Below are 27,447 nucleotides of genomic sequence, written 5' to 3' on the forward strand. Positions count from 1 at the left end.
TTAGTATTTAAGGAAATCGGACATTTCATATTTAATGACCTAATATAATACTTTTCTCTTCTTTTCTCCCACATTTTTCTGTCTTTCTCTTTGTATCACATCTTCCTCTTTTTTCACTTTCACTATTAGCGGTAAGAGTTTGAATTCATTAAATCCTGCTCTAAATTCAACTAAACCTTTACTAAACTTTCATTTATATTTTTACGTTTTTATTTACAAATACATAATCAGTTATGCATTTCTCCTAGCCCCTACGTGTATCTATTCTCCACCCCAATCACCTTTGATTGTGTCATTCAGAATATACTAACCTTTATCTTGTAACCATTCTATTAATCTATTTCCATCATTACTTATTTTTAATTACCCTCCGTTATATGGTTACCTACCTTACTCTACACCTACATACCCTACACGTTTTGTCTCTTTCGATACCATAACCTCAGACTATTCACAAATTTTCCTTATCGCAATTTTGCTTTCTTATATTTCGCTTCAATCACACTCAATTTCTTCCTATTCTACTCCTCAATACATTCACTTTCCTATTAGATATATAACTTAATTCTCAGCCTTTTTAAACAAAATATGTTGTTTATTTACAAAAAGTCAAATAATTTTTCAATCTTCGAAATAGTCTCTGTTGCTTTCTATATACTTCTGCTACCTTTCGGGTTACTGGCGAAACCCGCTTCAAAAAATGGATAGTGATTTCGAGTTGACAAAGTTATCAATATTTTTGTGAGCCCGCACGAGAGATTTAAAGTAGGAATCAGCCAGGAATAAAAAAAATGGTAATCCAAAGGGGCGAGTTCTAAAGAATACGCCGCGTGAGGGAGAATTTCCTGGCCTTCCTAGACTTTCAAAGTTATTTTCGCTGTATGCAACATCTCATTGTCGTGCAACACAATCACTCTGCACATGTAGAACGATCTACTTTTTGACACCTATTAAGCTTATAGACGTTTCAAATTGGTTTGTTAGGTCATTGCAAATGCATTTGCAATCTTTGATTGAGAATTTTCTTCTAAAAGCTCTTCCAATTCTTCGTTTTCAATTTTCTTCGGTTATCTAGGGCATTTTTCATCCTAGATATTGAAATTGCCATACTGAAACTTTTGAAACAACTTTTTATACATGCTATAAAACAGTATTTTCATTTAAGGCTAAGCAAATCATATCCTTAATCTCACATGCATTTTTCTTGAGTTGGAATGTGATAAAGAAGCAGTGCCTTAAATATTGCTTTTCGAAAATTACATCGCTTTCGGTATTATTATTTGAGATTATATCAGCAGCACCGTCAACTATCATACCTCGTTTTAAAGCTTAAAGGTGGCACTTTGAGACAACTATACAGCGAGAAGAAAATTAAATTTGGAAAAATTATAACGACCAAAATCTGCAGAATCAGTTCTGGTCGGACGATTCATGCGGATAATGTTCGCCGGAGTCTAGGTTCGGTAGAAAGAGACAATAACTCGCTTATGTACAGATAACAAAAGATGTTTATTTGAAAGAAGCCAATATACAATGAGGCGGCCTTGTTTGCATTGTCAAGCAGTGTTACATTCCAACCGTTCGAAATGTAATGATTGTAATAGTTACTTCGTGAATTGGGGAAAGAGAGAAAAAGAGAAAGAGAGAGAGAGAGAGAGAGAGAGAGAAAGAGAGAGAGAGAGAGAGAGAGAGAGAGAGAGAGAGAGAGAGAGAGAGAGAGAGAGAGAGAGAGAGAGAGAGAGAGAGAGAGAGAGAGAGACTATTTATAGCTTGAAGAGTTTATTCGAAAATATACAGAGTGTACGATAATTAGCTGCCAACCCAAAGTGTAAAGGGTGTACAAATAAATTTTAAAGCGTTTTTAAGACAATGCAAAACGTATTTGAGAAAAAAGAACAATACATTTATTAATCAGAATATGCGCCGTCATTTCATCAATTTCCAATTTTATTGGAAAATGTTTCGGGCGAAAGTTACATAGCTTGAAGAGAGACATATAATGGAAATATGGACTTGACCTTGAATGATCTTGTCAAAGTCAGGTCAAGGTCATTAATATTTCTTTAAATGGAACACCCTATTTTTCATTATATATTCTTGTAGCTTACATCGAAAGCTTTTAAAAATGCTATAATAAAGTTATTTTTTGTTCAATACTTTCCGAGTTATGGAACTTGAAAGTTACAGTACCACGGGCATTAGCGATATCTAATAAAAGAGCCACAAAAAGTGACCCCTCACCGATTTCAATGTATTTGGACTTTATCGATAGGTTATGTCAAGGTATGAAACTCCATAAAGGCCTTTATCTCGGAAACGTTTTGTTCGGGAGAGAGAAGCAGAAAACCGTTGAAGAGTAATAGGTCTAAAAACGAAATGACTATTTCTCCTCTGACAAACGCAGAAACATATTTTTTCTTTAAGTTTTCGACCTGCTGAACACGATGATGCTATTAGAATCCTCCGGAAACCCCGAGAAAGTTGTATTTTTGACATTGTGTTTATATTAGTGGGTTATCTATATTTCCAAAAGTTGATTTGCCTACGTCAGTTAAAAACATTTGAATCGGTTTGAAAATGACTACATAGGAATTTTCGAAGTCACTGATTACAAATCTGCAGTCAGAATTTCTAATTCCAAAATGACGGATCCAATATGGCGGCCGCAAACATTTACTGTCCGTTTATCAATGAAGTGTCTGAAAAGTACTTGATCAGCTTAAAACTGACTACTTGGGGATTTTTGGGTTGGTGATTACATATTTGCAGTCAGAATCATACAAAAATCAAATTAGAAAATCAAATAAAAAAGAATAAAAAAAATCAAATTAAAAGAAAATCGAAAAACGGAACTAACAAAAAAATTAACATAACTCAAAAGCGACTTTAATGAGTTGCTGGTAAATGCAGGACCACTTACTATGACACTATTTTTTACTTCGACTCTGCTACGAAGAAGTTGGCAAGGTAAGTATTATAATGTTTATATTATTAGGCGTGTGAATTATTTCGGTCCGTTTTTCTTCCAAAAGAAGACTTTAGTATAGAAAAACATGAAAAAGTACACTAATCAAAGTATTTGCTATCGCTTGTTATTATTTTTTCCCATCTGTCTGGCAGTTGTTGCATTCCGTGACGGAAAAACTCGTGACTCGTCCTTCGAAGCGATCCATTCATTGAGCCATTTCTCTATTTTTGGATAATTATTGAAGTGCTGGTCCGAAAACCCGTGTGCTATCGATCTGAACAAGTGATAATCGGATGGAGCAATGTCTGCTGAATACGGCGGGTGAGGTAAAACATCCCAGCCAAGTGCTTCCAAAGTGGCCTTCACAATCTTTCCAACATATCGCCGAGCGTTATCGTGCTGGAAGGTCACCTTGTCGTGTCTCTTTATATATTCTGGCTGCTTATTCTTCAATGCGTTGTTTAAACGGATCAATTGTTGTTGGTAAAGTTCGGTAGTGATGGTTTGGCTCTATTTTAATAGTTCATGATACACTACACCCTTCTGATCCCATCATATACGGAGCATTACTTTCTTGCCGTGAATATTCCGCTTTGATATCGATGTAGATGGTTTTCCTGGGTCGCTAATGGATTTCATTCGTTTGGGATTATAAATATATTCACTTTTCGTCTCCAGTCATAATACGATGCAAAAAACTTTTTCTTTTTTGCCTGGCAAGCAAGATTTCAGACATGGCTTTTCACCTCTCAACGTCTCTTTCTTTCAGTTCGTATGGCACCCACCTTCCTTCTTTGTAAATCTTTCCCATGGCTGCCAAACGCACAGAAATTGCTGATCGATCAACATTCAACAATTGCGCGAGCTCATGTTGCGATTGACACGGATCTTCATCGATTAGCGCCTGCAATTCCTCGTCCTCGAACTTCTTCGGCTGACCTGGACGAGGTTTGTCATCGATATTGAAATCATCACTTTTGAAACGTCGAAACCATTCTCTGCATGATTTATCGGTGGGAGCACTTTCACCATAAGCTTCCACGAGCATTCGATGAGCTTCAGCGGCTGTTTTCTTCAAATGAAAACAGAAAATGAGAACTTCCCGGAAATGATGCTTTTTTGCTCGAATTTCGACATTTTCGAATCAGATAAACAAGATGTTATTATTACAAACCCAAACGTTTATCAACTGAATATTATTGCTAGATATCAAAATTAAAAAATAAAGCCTTTTGCAGACATTAGAGGTTAAAAAATTACATAGTACAGCAATTGACCGGCAGATGGACCGAATTAATTCATACACCTAATAAGTACAGTGTATTATTGTATACACAATTATCAGTTGACAATACTACAGTTCAACTAATTTCAGCTTATTGTACACTGTGACGCGAAGTCATGCAAAATCTTTGTTGTAATCTAACAATAAGCTTTTTATAAATAATATTTGTGTATTGTTAATAGGCCGATCTTTTCAGACACTTCATTGATAAACGGACAATAAGTATTTGCGGCCGCCATATTGGATCCGTCATTTTGGAATTAGAAATTCTGACTGCAGATTTGTAATCAGTGACCTCGAAAACTCCTATGTAGTCATTTTCAGACTGATTCAAATTTTTTTAACTGACGTAGGCAAATCAACTTTTGGAAATTGTAGATAACCCACTAATATAAACACAATTTCAAAAACACAACTTTCCCGGGGTTTCCGGAAGATTCTAATAGCATCATCGTGTTCAGCAGGTCGAAAACTTAAAGAAAAAATATGTTTTCTGCGTTTGCCAGGACGGGGAAAAATAGTCATTTCGTTTTTAGACCTATTACTCTTCAACGGTTTTCTGTTTCTCTCTCCCGAACAAAACGTTTCCGAGACAAAGGCCTTTATGGGGTTTCATACCTCGACATAACCTATCGATAGAGCCCAAATACATTGAAATCGGTGAGGGATCACTTCTTGCAGTTCCCTTGTAAGATGTACACATGCGTATATGTGCGGGGGTTTTATGCGCACGTGTCTTCGCGATCTATCCGCACTGCTTCACATACGCGCACGGAATTGAGTCCAATCTTGCCCAATTAAACGACTCAACTTTTCTCTTTTCTTCCTATAGCTTTTTCATTTAATTTTTCATACATAAAAGAGCTATTTCAAAACTTTTTTCGAAATGGTCGATTACAGTTCAAATGAAATCGTTGATATTATTCTCGTGCTTGGTAAAGCTGGACGAAATTATTGTAGAGAAAGGTTGTATCGTAAAAAAATTGAGGAACAATTAAGGAGCGCTTGCGACAAATAAATTTCTTATACGAAACTTTACAAACCAGAATTAACATAGTCAATCATTTATGGCCTTCTCACTTTATATTGCACATATTTTCTTTCTAGATTGAGCCGCGTTGTTACCTTTATGATAACAATAAAGCACCGAAAATAATGTGTCGATAATGCACTTTATTTTTTTTTACCTTCAAATTTATGCAAAAAACATAATAAACGCAATCAATTTTTGTATGTCTTTTCTTATTAATATGCTGAAATGTTAACTTTTAGATTACATATGAAATTGACACGAGGTATATGCACATTCAACATGGTGTTATGCTATCTATTGGGAAAACGAGAGAACATATTGAGTTGATCAATAAGATAAGGCAGATATCTTTTTTCTGGAATTTTTAGCATTGATTGATTTTTATAGTAGAAGGCTATCAAAAAAGCCTGCATAATTATTTAACTAATATTTTAATTTTAAAACAATTTGTTTTGTATTTTCTGTTAGATGAGACTTTGCAGTGTGTGTGTGTGTGTGTGTGTAAAGATTCGTACCTTGAAGAAACGCTTGCATCGTAGGACTAGGTTCCGGCGCCGGATTCAATAATTTCTGATGCTGAGAGATTGCGTCTGTGAAATTCCTCAGCTTCGTGTCCACGTTAGAAGTCGAACCTGATTTTACGACGGATCCACCTAAACCTGATCCACCCAGTAGATAGCGTTTCTTCAGTTCTAAAGAAAGTCTTGAAGCAATTCCTTCAGTGGAATGAGTACGATTCAATAAGTAATCTCCTTTCCGTGGGTTAAACAATGGCATGGGACTGCTTGTATCGATAGGTGTCGGTACAGAAATATTGCAGTTCACCTTTTTATTTAGTTCGTGCTTAGTAGAATTATTTCGCAAAAATTGCTCATCAATATTTTGCTGTTTCTGATCCTGCTTTGGATTGTCATCAATTGAAGGAATTACTTTACTTTTCACCTGCACTCTCTTCGGTTCAATGTAGGTACCCCTTGTTTTCCGTACATAAGAGTCGTTGATGGTAATTTGAGGGATTTCGTGTTGAGTTGGAGTTGCTTCATCGTGTTCAAATTCAGAATCAGTCGAGATCTCTGTTGCAGAATTTTCTGCACTTTCTTCGGTCGATATATCCTCCGACGATGCGACCTGTGAAATAAAAAATAATTGTACTAAATGAATTACTACATATTATACAGGGTGTCCCATTTTAATGTCCCACCTCAGCACCTCAATAATTCTTCAGTATTGAAGTTTCAAGGAAAATGATTTGAATAAAAGTTGTAGGGATTTAAGTGAGCTACCTCATGATGACCTTGACTTTGACCTTGACCTCTATTTTTAAGGTCATTTGAAAGTCAACTTGCGTTTTTTAAATGGGAACCCTTATTTTTTATTATACTGTTTTTTCTACTAGTTAATTTGAACAACTTTTGTCTAAAACATTTTTTTATTTGTCTAATATTTTTTGAGATATTTGAGGAAAACTTGATAACTTTTTCAATATTTAACTTACGATATCTCGCTAATTATTTGTCGGAAGAAAAAGTAGTACTAGACTTTCTTGCTTTATTTAGTCTCAAGAATATATTGTTATGATTTTTGTTAATTTGGTGATTTTGAAATTTTCAAAAATCAGTAAGTTAACAAAAGTCAAGACGCTATTGTAACAATATATTTTTGAGACTAAATAAAGCAAGAAAGTCTAGTACCACTTTTTCTTCTGACAGTTAGCGAGATATCGTAAGTCAGAGCTGGCCACGATCTACACATTTCGGGCGAAATTCAGTAGGTGACGCCTACCGTCCCCCTCGCACCGCTCCGCGCTCAGCGGCAGGGGCGATGATCGTAGTGCACTCAGGCCCGTCGCTGTATAAGAAATCAGCTGGAGCGTCACATTATCATTCAAATTGTTTCCTCGTTTAATAATCACTTAAAAATATATATTTTATGCGTTATATATGTATGTGTGTATGCGTTCATATATATAATATATATATATGTATGTATTAAACACGTAAACATATATATTTTAAAGTGATTATTAAACGAGGAAACAATTTTAATGATACCGTGACGCCGCAGCTGATTTCTTATATAGCGACGGGCCTGCACCGCGACCGTCGCCCCGGCCGCTGAGCACGGAGCGGTACGAAGGGGAGGGTAAGTGTCACTTACTGAATTTCGACCGAAATGTCCAGATCGTGGCCAGCTCTAAAGTCGTAAGTTAAATATTGAAAAAGTTTTCAAGTTTTCATCAAATATTTAAAAAAATATTAGACAAATAAAAAAATGTTTTAGACAAAAGTTATTCAAATTAACTAATAGAAAAAACAGTGTAATAAAAAATAAGAGTTTCTATTTAAAAAACGCAAGTTGACCTTCAAATGACCTTGAAAATAGAGGTCAAGGTCAAAGTCAAGGTCATCATAAGGTAGCTCACTCAAATCCCCACAACTTTTATTCAGATCATTTTCCTTGAAATCTCAATGAAGAGTTATTTGGGGTGGGACATTAAAATGGGACACCCTGTATATAAATATAATTGAAAAAGCAAATAAATTTCAATAAATTCCGAAATATCATAAAATATTAGATGAATAAAAGTTTATATCTGATTTCAATAAATGTTATTAATATTGCACAATAGCTATAATATTAAATAAAGTTTAAATATTTTATATTGCTGGAAAAGTAATATTCTTAACTATTATACTATTACGCTTCGCGCAGGCTTGGGGAAATAACAAGAAGGCAATTTATAAAAGAAGAATTTTTAATTGAACTCGCCACCTCCTCACAACTCGGAGGTCCTCTCCCGACTTTCTTTCTCCTCATTGTTAACAACAACAACCCAGCAACAGCTGACCATGCCGCCACTCGCTATTCACCTTCTGTCTAATCAATATTTCAATGCCGTAACACTACCCTCTTTCTTCAAAATTGACGTCCCGACAATTTGGGGGAACTCTTTCAAAGTCATCCAGGACGTAGACTCCAAGATACCAAAACGGCTTCCTGCTTTTCCCCCAGCTGCTGCTGCAAATAATAATGAGCACCGTTCTTCCAGGTCCCAATCTCACGTCCCAGCGAAACTGCAATTTTTGCTAAATTCTCTTCCAATCCTTTTTAAAATTACTCGTCTCTGCGTCCTCTTCGTCTCCATCTAACTTTTCTTCCGCGTTTCCTGTATTCCTTCCTCGATCTTCAGACAAGAAGGAGGAGGGATAACTACCGTGGAGCCATCGTTCTTTAAAAGAACACCTCAAGTTCCTGCCTCGACATTCGCTCAATGCTCCACGGAAAAGTCACGGTCATAAACCGTGGGGGAGGCAAGTCTTCTTGGACAAAGATGTTCGGTCCTTTTCAAAAGATCATCCTTCAATCTCCAGAGTCCAGAAAATCAACAAAAGTTGGAGAAACTATCAACAAACAAAATAAATACAAGCAAAGTATTTGCAAAAAACATTTCTTAAAATTAAAACATTAATTCAATAAAATTTCCAATTACAAAAATTCTCAATCGATAATAAGATTCAGATGGAAAAACCTCAATCTAAAGAAAATTAATCCCCATCGAAGAAAGAAACCAATCTATCTAAATGAACTATTTTATTCTTATGCTTTCTGGAACATCGAATACAATAAATTACATCATTCAATTCTTTTACGAGCTCATAAGGACCCTTGTGAAACTAGCCCCCCAACTTTTGAAAAATACAACTTTCTATACGTCATTCGTTTGCACGTTGTTTGCACATGTATGCACATCTCGTATTTTCGTTTGCACACTTTTCGTTTAAAAGTTATTCAAGAAACAATTTTGGGGTGGGGCCAACTTCACACTGGCCCCCTAACTTCCAGCAAATTAATCTTAAACCGATTAAATCGATAGATCTTTGTTTGCACATTACGAATTAAATTGACTTTTTGTTTGCACACTTCTAGTTCAAAAGTTATTTAACATTAACTTTTGGCATATCCGCTATATGATAGCCACTACTGAAAATGTGCAAAATGGATTATAATGAGCCCAATCGATAGATTTTCGTTTGCACATTACGAAACAGGTCGATTTTTCGTTTACACATCTGTAGGTCAAATATTTTTTTTAATTTAGTCAGGGGGGCTAACTTCACACATGGCAGTTTTCGCATTTTTGCAAAATTCTGACATGTGATGATGGCAATCAGAAGATCTTCGTTTGCACATTGCGAAACAAGTCGGCTTTTCGTTTGCACACCTCTAGTTCAAAAGTTATTTAACATTAACTTTTGAGATATTTCCTATACGGTAACCACCATTGCAAAATGGATTGTAATAAGAGATCTAATCGTAAAAATTGATCTAATTGTGAAAATAAATCTTTTTTTGTGCATTACCAGCTCTTAGTATTAACCGGAATCAACGACAAGGACGTGGCTGGTGTTTGATTCCATCGGGGTGCTTAATTATAGTGAGTCCCCTTGCCTCTCACTTGTGAATATGTATGTAAAAAACTTTAATAAAATAATAAAATATACAACGTCGTACGAACATTAAAATGGAATGATATTGCTTAATCATAAAAAAAGAAACATCGCTTGACATTACAAAATAAAAGCATACTTAATGAAAAATAAAAGCACATTTTCCTTTAATAATATATAAAATATATGAAACGTATATATTATAAACGTATATATCAATTTTATAAAAAATGTTTTTATGGACACTCTGTTAATTTTATGTAAGCTATGACACTTGGTTTAACTAATATGCGTGATGCTGTTGTTGCTTGTAGTGGTGTATATTTATATTTAAGATCGTCATATTCTTCCCAGGCCTCTGTTACTCTGTGGCAATAAGCAATATAATGACTTGTTTTCTGTTCATCGTCACCATTATAAGAAACTATTCCTAATAATTTGTATCTGTCATTTTTTATTTGTACATGTTTTGGTATTTCAGATAGCTGAATGTTTCTCGGTTCATCTGAAAATCCCATCACTGACAACAATGTGCTGTGATACGCATGTTCAACGTCAATTAATAAATATGCATTGGGAATGATTTCACGGGATACTTTAGTTCCGCAACGTTTGCACGGAATTTCTTTATTTGAGAAGAAAGTATCTATAGATCTTTGTAATCCACTTTGCAAACCATATTGAAGAATTGGCTTTGAGTTGATTTCTACTATCGGAATGTTATTAGTTTCCTCGTGGTGACATTCGAGACATGTGCTTTTCTGTTTAGCACTCGGTGCTTCGACTAATAACTTCGCAATTAATGTGGAGATATTGCAAATGCAATTAATAACATTATCTTCGCTATCGAATAGCGTTAATAAGTAAGAAATTCTGTCAAAGTAAATTGCGTTGTTAATACCATTGATAGCATAATTTACTACAATTTGAAAGAATATTAATTTTTTATATTCTTCATCCACTATCTGCTTATAGTTAATAGAATCTACGTATGCTGTCATTAATAATTCTGTTATTGCGTCAAAAGCACAAGTTGAAGTCATTTAAATCTTTCTTGTGCCGATTTTCATTGGTCTGAACAAAGAACCATTTTGAAGACAAATTCTTTTTTTTTTACGTAGAGGACGATTGTGAATGAAAGTTATGTCAGGACAGGCTGTTAAGTACTTTCCTCTATATTTTTTATTAACAGATTTTATTACAATATCTTCTTATATTTCTTTCGGAGGATTCAAACCATGCCAATTTTCTTCGGCATCCAAATCAGGTTGAGTCGACTTAAGTGATTACTCAGTAGATACTTTGTCAATGTCGAGAACAGAAATGTCCTGTTTTGATATGCTTGTCTTTATAAGATTGTCTTTATAAGATTGCTTTTTTTAGCAGCACGATTATCAAGAGCTGCTCGTTCAATTTTGCAGATACTTTCAATCGAGCATATGTATTTAATAATAAATTTATCTGCTCGAAGGGGCTTGCCTTCATCGCTAAGGGTAATATTCTTTATATCATTAAAATACGCTTCTGATCCAGCTGATGAAGCTACAGAATGTTTTGATTTATTAATGCGTAGCATAACATTAGTCCATAAAACATAATATATTGCGAATCGAAAAAATGGTGCAACGAATTCTGGGCAATAATATGCATTAAGATGTTGACCCGATCGTGTTTTTTGAGACAAAATTTCCGCGCTAGCACGTAACTCGTCAAAATGAGGTAAATTGTTATCTTCCAATGCAACATTCATTTCATTTAATAAATGATAGTCACTATCAATTATTATTATCTTTTTCATCGTAATTCTTCTCATTATCAATTGCAAAATTACATATAATTTCTAGGAGATATTCTTGTTTATTTGCACATTCTGTAGTTTTATCATCGCACTCACTAAGTGCTACAATTAATAGCGAGTGCAAGATATTTTCGAATTGAGTTTTCGTTTCAATAGTACTTAGAAACCCCACGCATCGTAAATAAAAGTCTTTTATTCGTGGGGCCTTCCCACGAAAACACTCCCATTTGGCTATCATTTTTATTATATGCGCGATGTCCAAACGCATGAAACATGTTGGTATAATAGTTTTTAAATCTTTCTTGGAATTTAGGCATCTTAAACATAATTTTATATAATGCGCTAAAGTGCAATTGTTAAACGCACGTGCGATAGCATTTAATAGCGCAAATGAAAAATCGATTATTACCTCGCATGGCACCATTGCTCCAGAACGTAACCATTCATTTATCCAATATTGGATTGTATTAGAATCATGTTTTTCAGACAACATTTGAAACAATGGTATTCCACTTACACCACGTACGACGGCTTGATATAAGAATATTACATTACAATTTTTATTTGGTCTATCTATCTTTTTTACAACAGAACCAGTGGAGTCAATAGAAATTGCATACTCTAACTTTACAAGGTCTTTGTAAATATCTATTTGTAATGGTGACCAATACATACAATAAAACTTATTAAATGCAATTTCTCGTATTGTACCGGCATATTCGGCATTGTATTTCAAATTATTTATCGATTCAATAGGATCTTGTATTTTGTACACACCTAGTTCTTTATCCTTTCCTTCTTGACGCGCTTTCCTCAATACATCAGTGCTATATAAATGACCCGGTTCAGGATTACCATATGCCATTTCATTCGTCGCCTCACGACGCCAAACAATTGCTTTCTTGTGCATAAGTTGATTCTGCACTTTAATTCTTTCTGTACTTTTCAGTGCGCTTTTTTCCTCATGCGGTACACCTCTTGTATCAATAGTTTTTTACGAATAATTTTATACCACTTCCTAATTTGGGTTTTTTCATACAATAAGCATTGAAAGATGCATTACACTCCTTGCACTTTCCAAATATTTTAATATACGCATTATTTTGCGATTCATATATTTTCGCTCTTTTAAAGCTATAAGCACATGGGATTTTGGTTTTGGCCCAACATGCTTTCGATATTACATCCGTCCATCCTCGTTGTAATACTGAATACACTCTGTTCTTGTACTTGCCATATTCTTTGTATATTATCAATTTTGGACTTATATTTTGCCATGTTTCAGCATCAATTGTTATGTCGTAAAAGATAGTCATGCACTGATGACCGCTATTAACGCGTATTTATTTATAATCGCTATGTACGCTCTCTATGCTTTGATTTGTTATATCAAGACTAATATCGGAAGAAGTCAATGAATGATCAATTTCTTGTTTGACAGTAATACCTTTATAATTCAAAATGTTGGAAAAAACGCCATTCCTATTTTGTTTCGAATATAAGTATAGATTCACAACCTGAATTCTATTTTTTAAGGTTCGACAAATATCCGCCCATATGGGATAAAATCGAGATTTTAGTTCATTACGTGAAGCTACAAAACACTCGCTATCTTTTGTAGCTTCAAATATTTCTTCTGCTGTTACACAAGCTTTACGAAGCATATTTTTCTTTACAAGATCTGAATTGAAGAAAAAATGTTGTCTAAAAGTATCCTGCAATGCTATGCTTCTCGAACGAGACCTACGCTTTTAGTAGAGACTAAGCGAAAGAGGAACAGTTGCTAGCTGACCGACGCAGCGGGCTTGACCAGTGCTCTGAGTCCACGCACGGTCGCGCTGAACCTCCACTTTTCCCCCTCCATGACATCGGGTGCACGGCGAAGCTAGGCGCGCCGAGCGAGATATAAATTCACTTCTCTAGTATTTTCTCGGCGTGAATCTAAGTCGCGAGCCGCGACTATGATTAATATTTATCGTCTACATTATAAATATATATTTATTTATTTAAAAAAATGTAAAATTCAAGTGAAATCAGATGTTCCTTATTACTATTTGCTAAATATATATTGGCTACAGTATTTTAAGAAAATATAAAACGACGTAAAATATGAGATTGGATTTTATGAATAAGTAATACGTATTATGATCAATACATTTAATATGGCTGGTTATCAAGTAATACGTAAGGAATTTGAGTGATAAAATTGTTGTATAGCAAAAATGCAATATCTGCCATGTTTGAAGTTACCTCCTCATGCCTGAATTAAAAAAAAATATTTCACTTAAAGGTGTGCAAACGAAAAGTCGACTTGTTTCGTAATGTGCAAACGGAGATCTTCTGATTGCCATCATCACATGTCAGAATTTTGCAAAAATGCAAAAATTGCCATGTGTGAAGTTAGCCCCCCTGACTAAATTAAAAAAAATATTTGACCTACAGATGTGCAAACGAAAAATCGACCTGTTTCGTAATGTGCAAACGAAAATCTATCGATTGGGCTCATTATAATCCATTTTTGCACATTTTCAGTAGTGGCTATCATATAGCGGATATGCCAAAAGTTAATGTTAAATAACTTTTGAACTAAAAGTGTGCAAACAAAAAGTCAATTTAATTCGTAATGTGCAAACAAAGATCTATCGATTTTGTCGGTTTAAGATTAATTTGCTGGAAGTTGGGGGGCCAGTATGAAGTTTCTCACCCCCAAATTGTTTCTTGAATAACTTTTAAACGAAAAGTGTGCAAACGAAAATACAAGATGTGCATACATGTGCAAACAATATGCAAACGAATGACGTATAGAAAATTGTATTTTTCAAAAGTTGGGGGGCTAATTTCACAAGGGTCTCATAAGGACCTTCTCAAAAACTTTGTAATTTCGGAGCTTTTCCTTTACTCCTTTAAGGATTATATAACCAAACTTTCTATCCTTCCTCAAAAGATAAGTTTCTTGTGTTTCGATCATAACGCGTTTTCACTCTATTACTTCTAATTACCATACAATCTCTAACGTCCTGATGAATTTCATTCAAATTCTTTTGTAAATTATAAACATAATTATTATCTAAATTTCTTTCTGAATTAACATTATCAATAAGTGGAGGAGACCCGCGTAATAAATCTAAAGGTAATCTTAGATCTTAACCAAAATACAATTCTGCAGGAGAAAATTCAGTTGTTTCATGTTTAGAAGTTCTGTGAGTTAATAAAAACATAGGTATTCAACAATCCCAATCTTTCTGATTTTCGGAAATAAATTTAGACAAATACTGTCTAATGTTGCCGTTTAACCTGGCTATCAGACTGTGGATGAAAAACAGTAGTTCTAGTCTTTTTAAATCCTAATAATTTTGATAATTCTTGAGACAATTTTGACTCAAAATTTCCTCTTTGATCAGTATGTAATTCCAAAGGTACACCATGTCTAGAGATTATTTCCTTAACAAAAATTTCTGCTACAGTAGAAGATCGAATATTTTTTAAAAGAGAGGCCTCTATCCATTTAGAAAAACAATTTACAACTACCAAATATTTATTTCCAGAAGAAGGTATTGGTAAAGGACCCAAAATATCTATTTAAAGACGTTCAAAGAGAGCTTCAACATTAAAAATTTGCAATGAAGATTTTCTTCCATCTAGAGGGCCTTTCTTAAAACACAAACTTTAGAAGACCTACACCAATTTTCTATATCTCTTTTACAAGTAGCCCAATAAAATCGTTTACGAATTTTTTCCAAGATTTTATTAATTCCGAAATGACCACCAGACGGAGTATCATGAGTTTCCTTTAAGATCTCTTTTACTCGACAACAAGGGACAACAATTTGCAGAAAATTAAATTTGAGAGTTAGTGCCACCCATTTTTTATATGAAATGACATTTTTAACAACTAAATTCTCCCAATGAAAAAGGTCAATTTTAGATGAAACATCCCTATTAGAAATCTCATTCCACGATGGACGCTGACCACATTCTATTTCTCGTAAAAATACTGAAATATTAAAATCTTCCAATTGTTCTTTGCGCCAGTCTATTTGAAGATTTTCTCCAAAAACTATGCGACTAATCCATCTTTTTCTTCATTATTAATTTCAACTTTCGCACAATACCTACAATCATCTTCAACACAGGGACGTCTCGAAAGATCATCAGTATTTTTATACAATTTGCCTCCACGATAATAAATTTCAAAATTATATTGTTGCAATCTCTCTATCTCAGTAAGATAAATATCATCGTACTAACTGACCTTCAACATCCCTGAAAGACATTAACCATTTAAGAGAGCATGATTTGTTCTAATTAAAAATGTTTGACCATATAAATAATGATGAAAAAATTTTATCGATTCAGCAATTGCCAATAATTCTCGACGAGTTGTATAATAATTTCTTTCAGACTTATTTAAAATTCGACTGAAATAAGCGATAACTTTTTCTTGATTATTTTGAATTTGAGATAACACTGCATCGATACCAAAATTTGAAGCATCAGTGTCAAAAATAAGTTCCTCTTGCTCCATAGGAAAAGACAACACTGAAAAAGTTGTTAAAGCTTGTTTCAAACTTTCAAATGCTTCCTGACATTAACCAGACCAAATAAATTTTTATTGATTCTCAGTAAGAATAAATAAAGGTTTAGCAATTAAAGAAAATCCTTTAACAAATTTCCGATAGTAAGAACAAAACCCCAAAAAACTACATATTTGCTTTTCAGTTTGTGGGATTGGCCAATTTGAAACAGTATTAATCTTTTCTGGATCTGTTGTAATTCCTTCAACAGAAACAATATGACTTAAATATTTCACTGAATTTCCAAGAAGAACACATTTTTTAGGATTTAATTTTAATCCAGCAGAACGAAAATGAAGAAACACAGTTTTTTACCGTTCAATCATGCTTTCAAGTTTTACTAAAAACTATTATATCGTCTAAATAAACTAAACAAATTTTATGTATTAATATCCGCAAAATTTGTTCCATAAGTCTTTCAAAAGTCGCTGGAGCATTACACAATCCAAAAGGCATAACTGTAAATTGCCATAACCCTTTCCCTATTGAAAAAACTGTTTTCTCTCTACCTTCAGAACGAATTTTAATTTGACAATAATTACTTTTTAAATCCAAAGTGAAAACCAAAAATTTCCCGATAATTGGTCAATAATTTTCGATAATCCACACAAAAACGAATTGAACCATCTTTCTCTTTTACTAAAACTGGTGAAGATACCCAAGGACTTTGAGATTCTTCGATGATACCTTTCTCAATCATTTCCTCAATAATTCTCTCTGCCTCCGTACGTAAATGGATAAGAATCCGACGAGGAATTTGTTTGATTGGACGAGGATTATTAAGTTCAATTTTGTGCTCCAAAATATTACAATTTCCAGCCGCAATTTCTTCAGGAAAAATATCCTGAAATTCAATCAATATTTCAGCAAAAATTTGCTTTTGAAAAGAATTTAATTTTCTTTAATTTTGTTCAAACAATTCTAATAGAAATGAAAGAATTTCATTTCTTTGTTCTAAACGCATACATAAGAAATCTTTTTCAACGTCTGCTTTAATATCTTTGACTTGAGAAATTCCTAACACAGAATGAAAACAAGATTCTAAATCTGTAAGCGATAAGAAATCGTTTCCTAAAAGACAATCATCTTTAATATCAGCAATAAACATGGATAAGTTATTGTAAATTTTCCCAATTACTACTTGTACTTTCATATTCTTTTGAAAATGAATAGGAACTGCTTCCCCTGTAGGATAAATTAAACAGCTATTCTTCACCGGAGAAAACATTTCACATGCTCTGACATATCTACTATTAACAATGGAAACATCTGAACCCGTATCGATTTTAAATTTACAAAATTTATCATCTAAAAGCCCATCATAACAAAAAGCATTTTTTCAACACGATTTAACTTAAAATCTATCGGGGTTTCCTTTCTTTTTGTCGAATCGGCCCCGTTCCACTCGACAAAATCTAGTTTGACGTCTGTGTAAATAAAGCCGGACATTCCCTTCGAAAATGTTCTAAACTTCCGCAATGCCAACATTTCCGAGCCTCGTTCGAAAAATTAGTAATTTTTTTTTGGAAAAGAATTATTTCTTAAATCTGATTTTTCGTTAGAAACATTTTCAAAAGATGGTGATTGAATTTTTCTAAAATTTCTTTTTTCAAAATCTTTCTGAAATGTTCTTTTTTTAAATTTATTCTGGTCAAAATTCGAAGTTTTATTTTCATATTTTAGAAAACTATTTTCCTTAATGCTTTGAATCGCCATGATTCTCTCAACAGCGGCCTTTAACGACGAAACATTTTGTAATTGTAAGGTTTTAATAAATCCGTCAGATAATGTAGCAATAAATTGTGCACAAGCAATTTTGTCCCGAACTTCATTAGAGCACTCCGAATAAGCTAATCGATCTAAATGTTTTAAATCAGTTTCTAATGTAGGAAAATCTTCTCCAAATCTCTGTTTTCGATTTGAAAATTGTATATAATAATTTTAAAATGAATTCCGTTCATCAAAAACGTAATTCCAATCTATATTTCAAGTCAATGAAACCTAAATTTTCATTCCAACCGTCCAAAATAGAACGAGCTTTGCCTCTTAAAATTCATTGCTAAAACTATTGTGAGAACTGTTGCTTTCACTTTTTCCTCCCAACCATTAGCGCGCGCTAACAATTCAAATTGAGTCATGAAATCATGGAACAGTGCCGACCCATCAAAAACATCGGGTTTAAATTTTATTGGAAAGGACTGGCCTGTGATAGGTTCCTCCGACTCAACTCGGCCGCTGACTCGCTCCTGTCGCTCCTCCAACAAACGCAGACGTTCCTCTCTCGACATCCGAATCTCCAGAAGCGCTTCCTGCAAGGTCGACGCCTCCGATACTCCGGAGCTTGTTGCATCCGCTCCCGCCGTCTCCGGCTCATTCAAACAAGCGCGCTTCCAACGGCTGGGAACTGCGTAGCTCCTTGCTTCACTCGTCATTCCGTTTCCTCACTTTGTCTTTACGTTTCACTTTCTCACTTTCCTTCACTTTTCACTCGCGGCTCGCGTCGCAACGACTCACGTTTTGATTCTGAATGATCTGTGATTTTATTTCAAACGATTCGCGTTTTGCGAACGATCTGCGATTCAATCCCGGACGAGCCCCCAAAATGTTACGCTTCGCGCACGCTTATAAAAGAACGGTTTAATTGAACTCGCTACGTCCTTACAACTCGGAGGTCCTCTCCCGGCTCTCTTTCTTTCGTTGTTAACAACAACAACCCAGCAACAGCTGATTATATCGTCGCTCGCTATTCGTCTTCTGTCTAATCAATATTTCAATGCCGTAACAATACATTGCTCGAAAGAATTAAGGTATAGATAATTTATTGCCGAAAATTGGTCAACTTTGACTGGCGATTGCTTCGCGAAAAATTATTGTAGACTAATGAATTTTTTTTTCAAAGAACGAATGAAGCTTGAAGTTTCTACTTAAAGAATGTATCTCCATTTTTTACATTCGATGCACCCCTACCCCTGTAATCCCTGATATCTGAGAGCATGTTTGGTATACTGAAAATTGCGAAGTTTGACGGAATGCACGGACGTGGATAATTTTTTTTCGGGGACGGCGCTTGCATCGTCATAAAGTTCAAATCTTCCCCTCCAATTTGAAATAAAAATGGAGTCGCTACAATTTTTTTCGCAAAGTTACAGCCCTTCAAAAATATCGTTGTTTTTTATCTTCGGGCCAAGTACCGGCCGGCGGATTAAATGACTGGAAATCATAGTGGAGCAACGGCAAAAGTGTTTGTTAACATATGCACGCAGCACACGTGCATGTTTTTCAGCTCCTGGCTCGTGTTTTGACTAGAGCTGATGATTTGGACCGGGTAATGAATTACCCGGGTACCCGAGTACCCGCTCACTATTTGAAATATGTTGAAAATACTCGGGTACCGGCTCGTATTAACCGTACTTTTATTATTCGTGTTTGTTTAAATTATCTGTCTACTTCATGTCAAACTTCTGACGGTCTCAATGACATACGTTAATTTAATATCGTAATCAGATATAACCTGCATTTAACACCTGTTTTTGCTATTAATGTTGTATGTGGGTATGGAAATATGCTGTTCCATCAGAAGATAGAATGCAGGCAAAATGTAAAGTGTGTGGCCTCACTCTAAATTACATATATTTCGCAACGACATCGTTTTATGGATGTGATTATCCATTCTCTGAGTCCGACTGCACCATTTCTTCTGACAATTTTTTACTACATAGACACTCGAGTAATACGGATAATATGGATATTCAAATAATATAGATGATGCGAGTAATACGGATAATACGAGTAATATGGATAATACGGGTAATACCTGAGTATTTCCCGTGAATTTCGAATAATGAGAGGGTACCCGGGTATCATCAGCTCCAGTTTTGACCACAGCCAACATTCCTAGCTTTGACAAACAAATTCTCTCCGTATTCTCCACGGTTCCGTACGATATTTTTGAAGGGATGTAACTTTACGAAGAAAAATTGTAACCACTCTATTTTTGTTTCAAATTGAAGGGGAAGATTTGAACTTTATGACGATGTAAGCGGCGTCCCTGAAAAAAAATTGTCCACGTCCGTGCATTCCGTCAAACTTTGCAATTTTTAGTATACCAAACATGCCCTCAGATGTCAGGGGTTACAGGGGTAGGAGTACATCACATACAAAAAATGGAGATACATTCTTAAAGTAGAGACTTCAAGCTTCATTTTGAAAAAAAATAATTAGTCTACAATAAATTTTCGCGAAGTAATCGCCAATCAAATTTGGCCAATTTTCGACAATAAATTATCTATGCCGTAAATTCTTTTGAGTAGTGTATAAACGTGAAATTATTTATTGCATTATGATTACATTTCATTTAAGAAAAATTACCGTATATAAGTGAAAAAAGATTCATATTTGGCAAATTATAAGTTTAAAAAAGATGTAAAAGTTGCATGCTGCTGCATGAGATTGTAATAAAAGATGTTTAAAAAGATTATCAAGACCATGCGTCCATAAAAACTATAAATAAATAAATTTTCAAAATTTTTATTTAATTTTAATCTTTAAATAAGCCATGATCTAAACGGCCTCCAATCATTTATAATAATATTGTGAATAATTTCCTGGATATTCACGAATTTCAACAGACAATGGTGAAGAGAAGTTAACCAATAGATTGACAATATTTCGGCGCACACACGCACGCATGCACGTGCACATGCACGTTCGCACGCACGCCCGCACACACGCACGCACGCATGCACAAGCACACGCTCACGCTCACATACACACATGTATATGCACAAATATTGGGTATGTAAAAAATATTAAATACAATCTAACGTTTAATGTTTGAATATTACAAGTTCTCATTAACCCTGCTAAGTTCGAATCCTTTTTGACCCAAACAATTTCTTTATACGCTGTTGTACATTAACTATTTATTATATCACATTTTCGTTTTGTGACTTTGTTCATAATCTAAAAATGAATATAATACCCTATAATATATTTTGTTTAAACTATATACAATTTCTTTATGGTATATGTTTATTCTCAAGGTGTTCGGATCCTTTTTGACCCATAGGTAAAATAATTATTTAATGAGTATTATAAGTTATAATTTAAAAGCGAATTTTCTTTATGTTTAATTAGTGTTTAAGATCACACAGGTTGCTAGATTCCCCCCATATTCCCTCCATCCATTCTTATTATTCTCTGTGTGTTTTTTCCCTCTCCAGCTGTCAGTTAGTGTTACTATACAGAAAAGATTGATTTTGTTTGATGTTGTTCGGGAATCGAAGGGCGGCGACTAGACCGGCAGTCAGACGCAACCTGTGCGTTATCTCTTTCGCCTGCGCTAGTTGAAAGCAAGCTTCACGACTGCCGCGTCGCCACACTCACGGGGCTCCCGCTACTTGCGCTCAATTGTCACCAGCGCTATATTAAAGCGCAAGCCGGTAGCCTTTTCGCCTTTTTTCACTATCCGACACCGAGTGTAGTACTCATCCTATCCTTCTCAGGACAAAGTCTCTCTTGCGAATTAGCAAGATTCTTTTACCTTGCAGTTTTTCTTACGTTGGCATTCGCCAACGTTGCCTGCCTTGTGGATTACAAGTGTACCTACTCTTCGTGCCCTTAGTAATTTTTATATTGACAATAATGGACATTGATAACATCTCGGATGGAGAAGAAGGTGTTTCAGAATGCGAAGACCACGTTTCTGAGTATATTTCTTCAGATACAGAAGTTGATGAAGTGGATAACGAGCCAGATAGTACAAATTTTATTGTCTAAAAATGGTGATATTGAATGGAAGACCAGGCCTGAACCTGAGACAGAAAGACGTCGTTCTCACGATATAATAAAAGTTATGCCAGGACCTACTAGATATGCAACTTCACGTGTTATTGATGAATACTCCACATTCAAAATATTTTTTCCTGATTCCATTGAGAATATTATCTTGAGCCAAACTAATAAGGAAGGTAATCAAGTTTTCGGCAAGTTTTGGATGTTTTGGACAAAAATTGACTCAATTGAACTGGATGCTTATGTTGGACTCTTGTTACTGGCAGGTGTATATAAATCACATAACGAGTCAACTGAGAGTTTATGGAATGAAAGAAATGGGAGGCCAATATTTCGGGCAACAAAGTCACTGGAAAAATTTAATATTATTTCTCATATTTTGCGTTTTGATGATCGTCAAACTCGATTAAAGAGACGCGCTAATAATAATAATAAGTTCGTACCTATTAGAGAGTTGTGGGAAAAATGGATTCAAATTTTACTAAAATCATTTAATCCTAAAAAATATGTTAGGTAGAAAGATTACTTCGTTTTAGAGGAAAATGTCCTTTTCGTCAGTATGTCTAAAAAACCAGCTAAATATGGCATAAAATTTTAGGTTTTATGTGATAATGAAACTAGTTATGTTTGGAACATTCAGTCATATTTAGAAAAGTCAAAAGATGTACTACCAGAGAAAATACAGGCACTGAGGGTAGTTTTAGATTTATCAGTTGATCTAAAAGGTCATAGTATTACATTACATGTTACAATGACAATTTTTTTACCTCACATGAATTAGATCAAATGCTTCTCAAAAGAGATACTATAATGATAGGCACTATCAAGAAAAATAAGCCTACAATTTCTCCTCAACATTTGGGAACAAAAAGTGTTCCTCCATTGACCTCTAAGTTTGCATTTACGAAAGGTACTACATTGGTTTCTTACTTTCCAAAAAAGAAAGTTAAATATAATATAAATGTTGTATTACAGAGCACTTTACATCACGATGACAAAATAAGTAGTAATGCAGATAAAAAGCCACAGCTCATTTTAGATTACAACAAAACCAGGGTTGGGAAGTAACGCGTTACTTGTAACGCCGTTACTGATGTCGTTACTTTTTTGAGTAACGATTAGGTAACGCCGTTACTTTTTGGTGTCAGTAACGAAAAAGTAACGGTGATATATTTTTTTTGTAACGAGTAACAAAACGTCCATTACTTTAATCGTTACTTTTTAATTTTTATAAAATTAAACTTAATTGTATTTAATTTCTATGCATTTTTTGTTTTATGCTGAATGTAATGAAAACCAATAAAGATGGACTCACATATTGTCATCCATTGGCCGTAGCTATACAGAAAGGTTTAAAAGAAAGGTAAGTTGGTGTAATTTGGTTAATACATATGTTCATCAAACAACATTCATCTGATCAAAAAGAAAAATCAATATGTTCATATTTAATTTTATTGATTTAACTTTAGGTTTTGTACTACATTCGAAAAAGAAGAATTGATAATTGCCAGCTGTTTGCATCCCAAATTGAGTTGGTTAGCTGAAGATAAGTGAAAACTTGCGCAAACGTATTTAGAAGATTTATAAGGAATTCCTTCAATTAAAAATTTTTTGATGTCTGATAAGCACAATAATAACAATGACTTTTTTAATTTTAAATAGCAAACATCAAATGAGAAATCTGCCTATGATGAATGGCAAAGATTTTTAAAGCCAGCAGGCACTAATGTCCAAATATTAAATTCATATCCACTAATTAAAAAACTTTTCATTAAGTACAATACTTAATAACATAAAATAATAAAAATATTTAAATAAATATATATATACATTTCTAATCGTCTTATGTCCGATTTATATCTTGTCTTAGCACCTTTCTTATAATCCTGGATTTACAAAAGTAACGGAAAGTAACGAAATAAAATATCATTACTTTCAAGTAACGGTAACGCGTTATTTTTTAAGATCAGTAACGAGTAACGGTAACGAGTTACTTTTTATCGAAAATAATGGTAACGGTAACGAGTTACTCTTAAAAAGTAACTTTTCCAACCCTGAACAAAACTAAAGGGGCTGTTGATACTTTAGATAAAATGTGTGGAAATTATATCTCAGGAAGGAAAACAAATCGTTGGCCTATAGTTGTTTTCTCAAATATTTTTGATATTTCGAGTGTTAATTCATTTGTTTTATTTACTGCCATCAACCACCAATGGAAGCCGAAATGCAATGACCAGAAAAGAATATTTATAAAATATCTTGGAAAATCATTGATCTGCACGTTGAAAGACGATATTATATGCCAAGAGGAAAAGCTGCAAAAGATGTAGTTGAGCGCATTCAAGCTGAAGCGCGTCCAACACAAACTGCTACACAGAATCTTGATACAACGCAGAGAAAAAGAGGAAGGTGCCAATTGTGTCCAAAAAATGATAATAAGTTTTTAATGAAGTGCTCCAAATGTAATAACTTTATTTGCAAAAATTATCTAACCCATATTTGTACTGCATGTTTTAGTGACATATAAGTTTATGTAACTGAAACAATTTTCTTATTATTTTAATTATTTACTTGTAGTTTTGTTTATGTATTATCAGTACATAATGTATGGAATATAAATATAATAAATTACAGAACAGAAAATATCATATTTGTTGGAAAAAGCAATTTAAAATTTTTTTCATATAAGTTCTTTTTGGACCCGAACGTCTTATGTGTATCTATAACTTAAACACACGAGCAAGGTTAAAAAGTACATACCTGATTAAGATTGGTTTAATTTTCAATTTCAACTTAGTTTCGCATATGTTATTAACATGTTGCGTGCTATACTGATGGTACGCACGTGTATCACTGGTGATATATATATAGGGTGTTCTATAATTGTAACACACCAACTTCATAGGGACGTAGAGCTAAGCGAGAGGAACGAAAAAGTCCTGTCCCATTTGGCGATATCTATTTGGCGATGGTATAGTTTTTTACTAATAACCGTGTAAAGTTTGGCGTTTGTCATGCCCATCGCGACCTATAGACAGCTATGTGAAGTTGGCTCCCCGACCGAGAATATAATTTTGACCGTTGCCATTCATTTGGTGGTCGTTTGGTAGTGTTTGGTAGTCTATTCCCAACGTTTAGTAGTCAAAACTGCAATAGTTCTGGCACAAAATTATAATGTGAAGTTGCCCCCCTCCTCCTCCGGCTGGAAAATCGGTTTTCATGATGTCCTGAATAATTTTGACCATTATCAATCCTTTGGTGGTCGTTTGGTAGTGTTTGGTAGTCCATTCCCAACGTTTGGTAGTCAAAACTGCAATAGTTCTCGCACATAACTATAATGTGGAGTTGATCCCCCCGGTTCGAAAATCGGTTTCCACAGTGTTTTAGATAACTTTGACCATTACCTATCATTTGCTAGTCGTTTAATAGCATATGGTAGTCTATTCCCAACGTTTGGTAGTCAAAACTGCAATATTTCTCGCACAAAATTATAATGAGAAGTTGGTCCTCCCGGCTGGAAAATCAGTTTCCACGACATCTTGACCATTACTATTATACCATAATTTTGACCATTACTAATCGTTTGATAGTCATTTAACTGTTTTATAAGTAAAAATAATTTCATTGTCATCAACTTCTGTAATTCTCATTAAAACCTCTATTTTCCTTACGACTACAATTTCAATTATAGTTCGTGATGAAATAAACATAAAATAGCTACCATTGAATCATAATTACTAAACTATAGAGGTTTGTTAAATCGATGAAAACTCAAAAACAATCTATTATCTGTTTAACACTGATAGAATCGAGACAAATAAAAACCTTGAAGCATACATCGATGGCGCATAAATTTTTCGGATACCGATCCTGGGATTTTTGAGCTCGCTAAAACCGAATCCGACATCGGATTTTGCAAATTCAAGATGGCCGATTCAAGATAGCGGCCGATATTTAAGAATAACAAAAATTGGATCTCGTTTAAGGAGTTTTTGAAGTTATTTCTGAAATCGAATCCGACATTGGATTTTACAAATTCAAGATGACCGATCCAAAATGGCGCCCGATATTGAGGAGTTACTAACAATCGGAGTGTGACCTCGTACGTAACGTAAAATCTCACTCTTTACATTATGGGGGGGGTAAAAGTATGTGTTTCCAGCCCAAAAAAATTAATTGACCTTGATATGACTGACACATAACCTTAAGAACAAGGTCAAGGTTGAGAACGTCATATCCGAACGTAAAATTTTTCAGTCTTGACACTTTTAGGTCAAAAGTATGGATTTTCAGTCCAAAAAAGTCCGGTTTGACCTTAATAATAATCTTAACTCATGACCTTGAGAATAAGGGCAAGGTCACGGCTGAATGTCCCTCGTTGACCTCTATATTCTTATTCTGATGCGTAACATTGCTCCCTAGCAGGTGTATTTTCGAAGATATTTTTCGAAGGCGTTTTCAGCCTAAAATAAGCTTAAACCTTTATGTGACCTTCAGAGGTCAAATTTGGCAGTATTCAAGGTCATATCCGAACGTAGAATTTTCCGCTCTTTTCATTTCTGGGGTCAAAAATATAGGGCCCCATTTAAAAAAAATTGACCTTGAAATGACCCTCAAGGTCATTGTCAAGGTCAAATCCAAGATCACCATCAGATAGCCAGGAAAAAATCATAAAAACTGAGTACTTCGCATTTTTTCTAGGCCTCATATTTTTCGAATTATTCTGCTCTTCCACTTTTATAACATCCTGTATAATTATGTCACGTAAAGATTTTTCTGATTTATCTTATCGTCAAAAACGAAGGATTGTAATAGACGAAAGTAATATATAAAATGTATGTAGCTCCCAAATTACTAAACGAGGCTGCACATAGATAACAGATAGTATAACAATTAATAACTATAATTCAGAAAATGACAGCATAAATATTAATAATTGTAATTTGGACAGAAGTTCTATTTGTAATGAAAGTGAATCAGATGTTACTGACAATGATTTCCACAATTTATCATCAGAAAACATATTAAATAGTGAAAATTCTTTGCATAATAATTTAAGATTTTGGGTAACTCAACACAATATTAGTCAAAGTGCCGTGAATGATTTATTACAAATTTTATTACAAAATAAGTTAAATGTTCCAGTTGATTGTAGAACATTAATGAAAACACCACGTAATACTTTTTCGCAAACAATAAAAATGGATGACGGAAAATATATTCATTTTGGATTTGCGGAAAGTTTAAGACATTCGATTAAAATACACTTTCAAACATTCCTGTATCCAGCAGAATTGAAAGTAAATATTAATATCGATGGCTTACCTATTTCAAATAGTTCAAATAGTCAATTTTGGCCAATCTTAGGTGCCATAGTTGCAGATTTCTATACTGAACCATTCGTTATAGGCATTTATCATAGTAATACGAAACCAAAAGGTGTCAATATTTTTCTGAAACAATTCGTAGAAGAAGCAAAATCCATTCTTGATACCGGTTTGAATATTAATGAAATGATTATTCGTGTTAAATTAAATGCTATAATATG

At 34.2% G+C, this 27,447-nt stretch overlaps 1 protein-coding gene across 1 annotated transcript in view; it reads right to left on the reverse strand.

Annotated features, from left to right (window-relative positions):
* Mical (Molecule interacting with CasL) overlaps positions 1 to 27,447 on the reverse strand; it is a gene marked incomplete at its 5' end in the record, with an annotated part of 449,478 nt that overhangs the window by 292,926 nt on the left and 129,105 nt on the right. Inside the window, one exon of the mRNA XM_025298111.1 lies at positions 5,802 to 6,414. Coding sequence (XP_025153896.1) covers positions 5,802 to 6,414 — 613 coding nt within the window. The remainder of the gene's footprint in view (positions 1 to 5,801; positions 6,415 to 27,447) is intronic.

The sequence above is a fragment of the Harpegnathos saltator genome, unplaced genomic scaffold (assembly GCF_003227715.2).
Source record: "Harpegnathos saltator strain DR-91 unplaced genomic scaffold, Hsal_v8.6 scaffold205, whole genome shotgun sequence".
NCBI classification, from domain to species: Eukaryota; Metazoa; Arthropoda; class Insecta; order Hymenoptera; family Formicidae; genus Harpegnathos; species Harpegnathos saltator.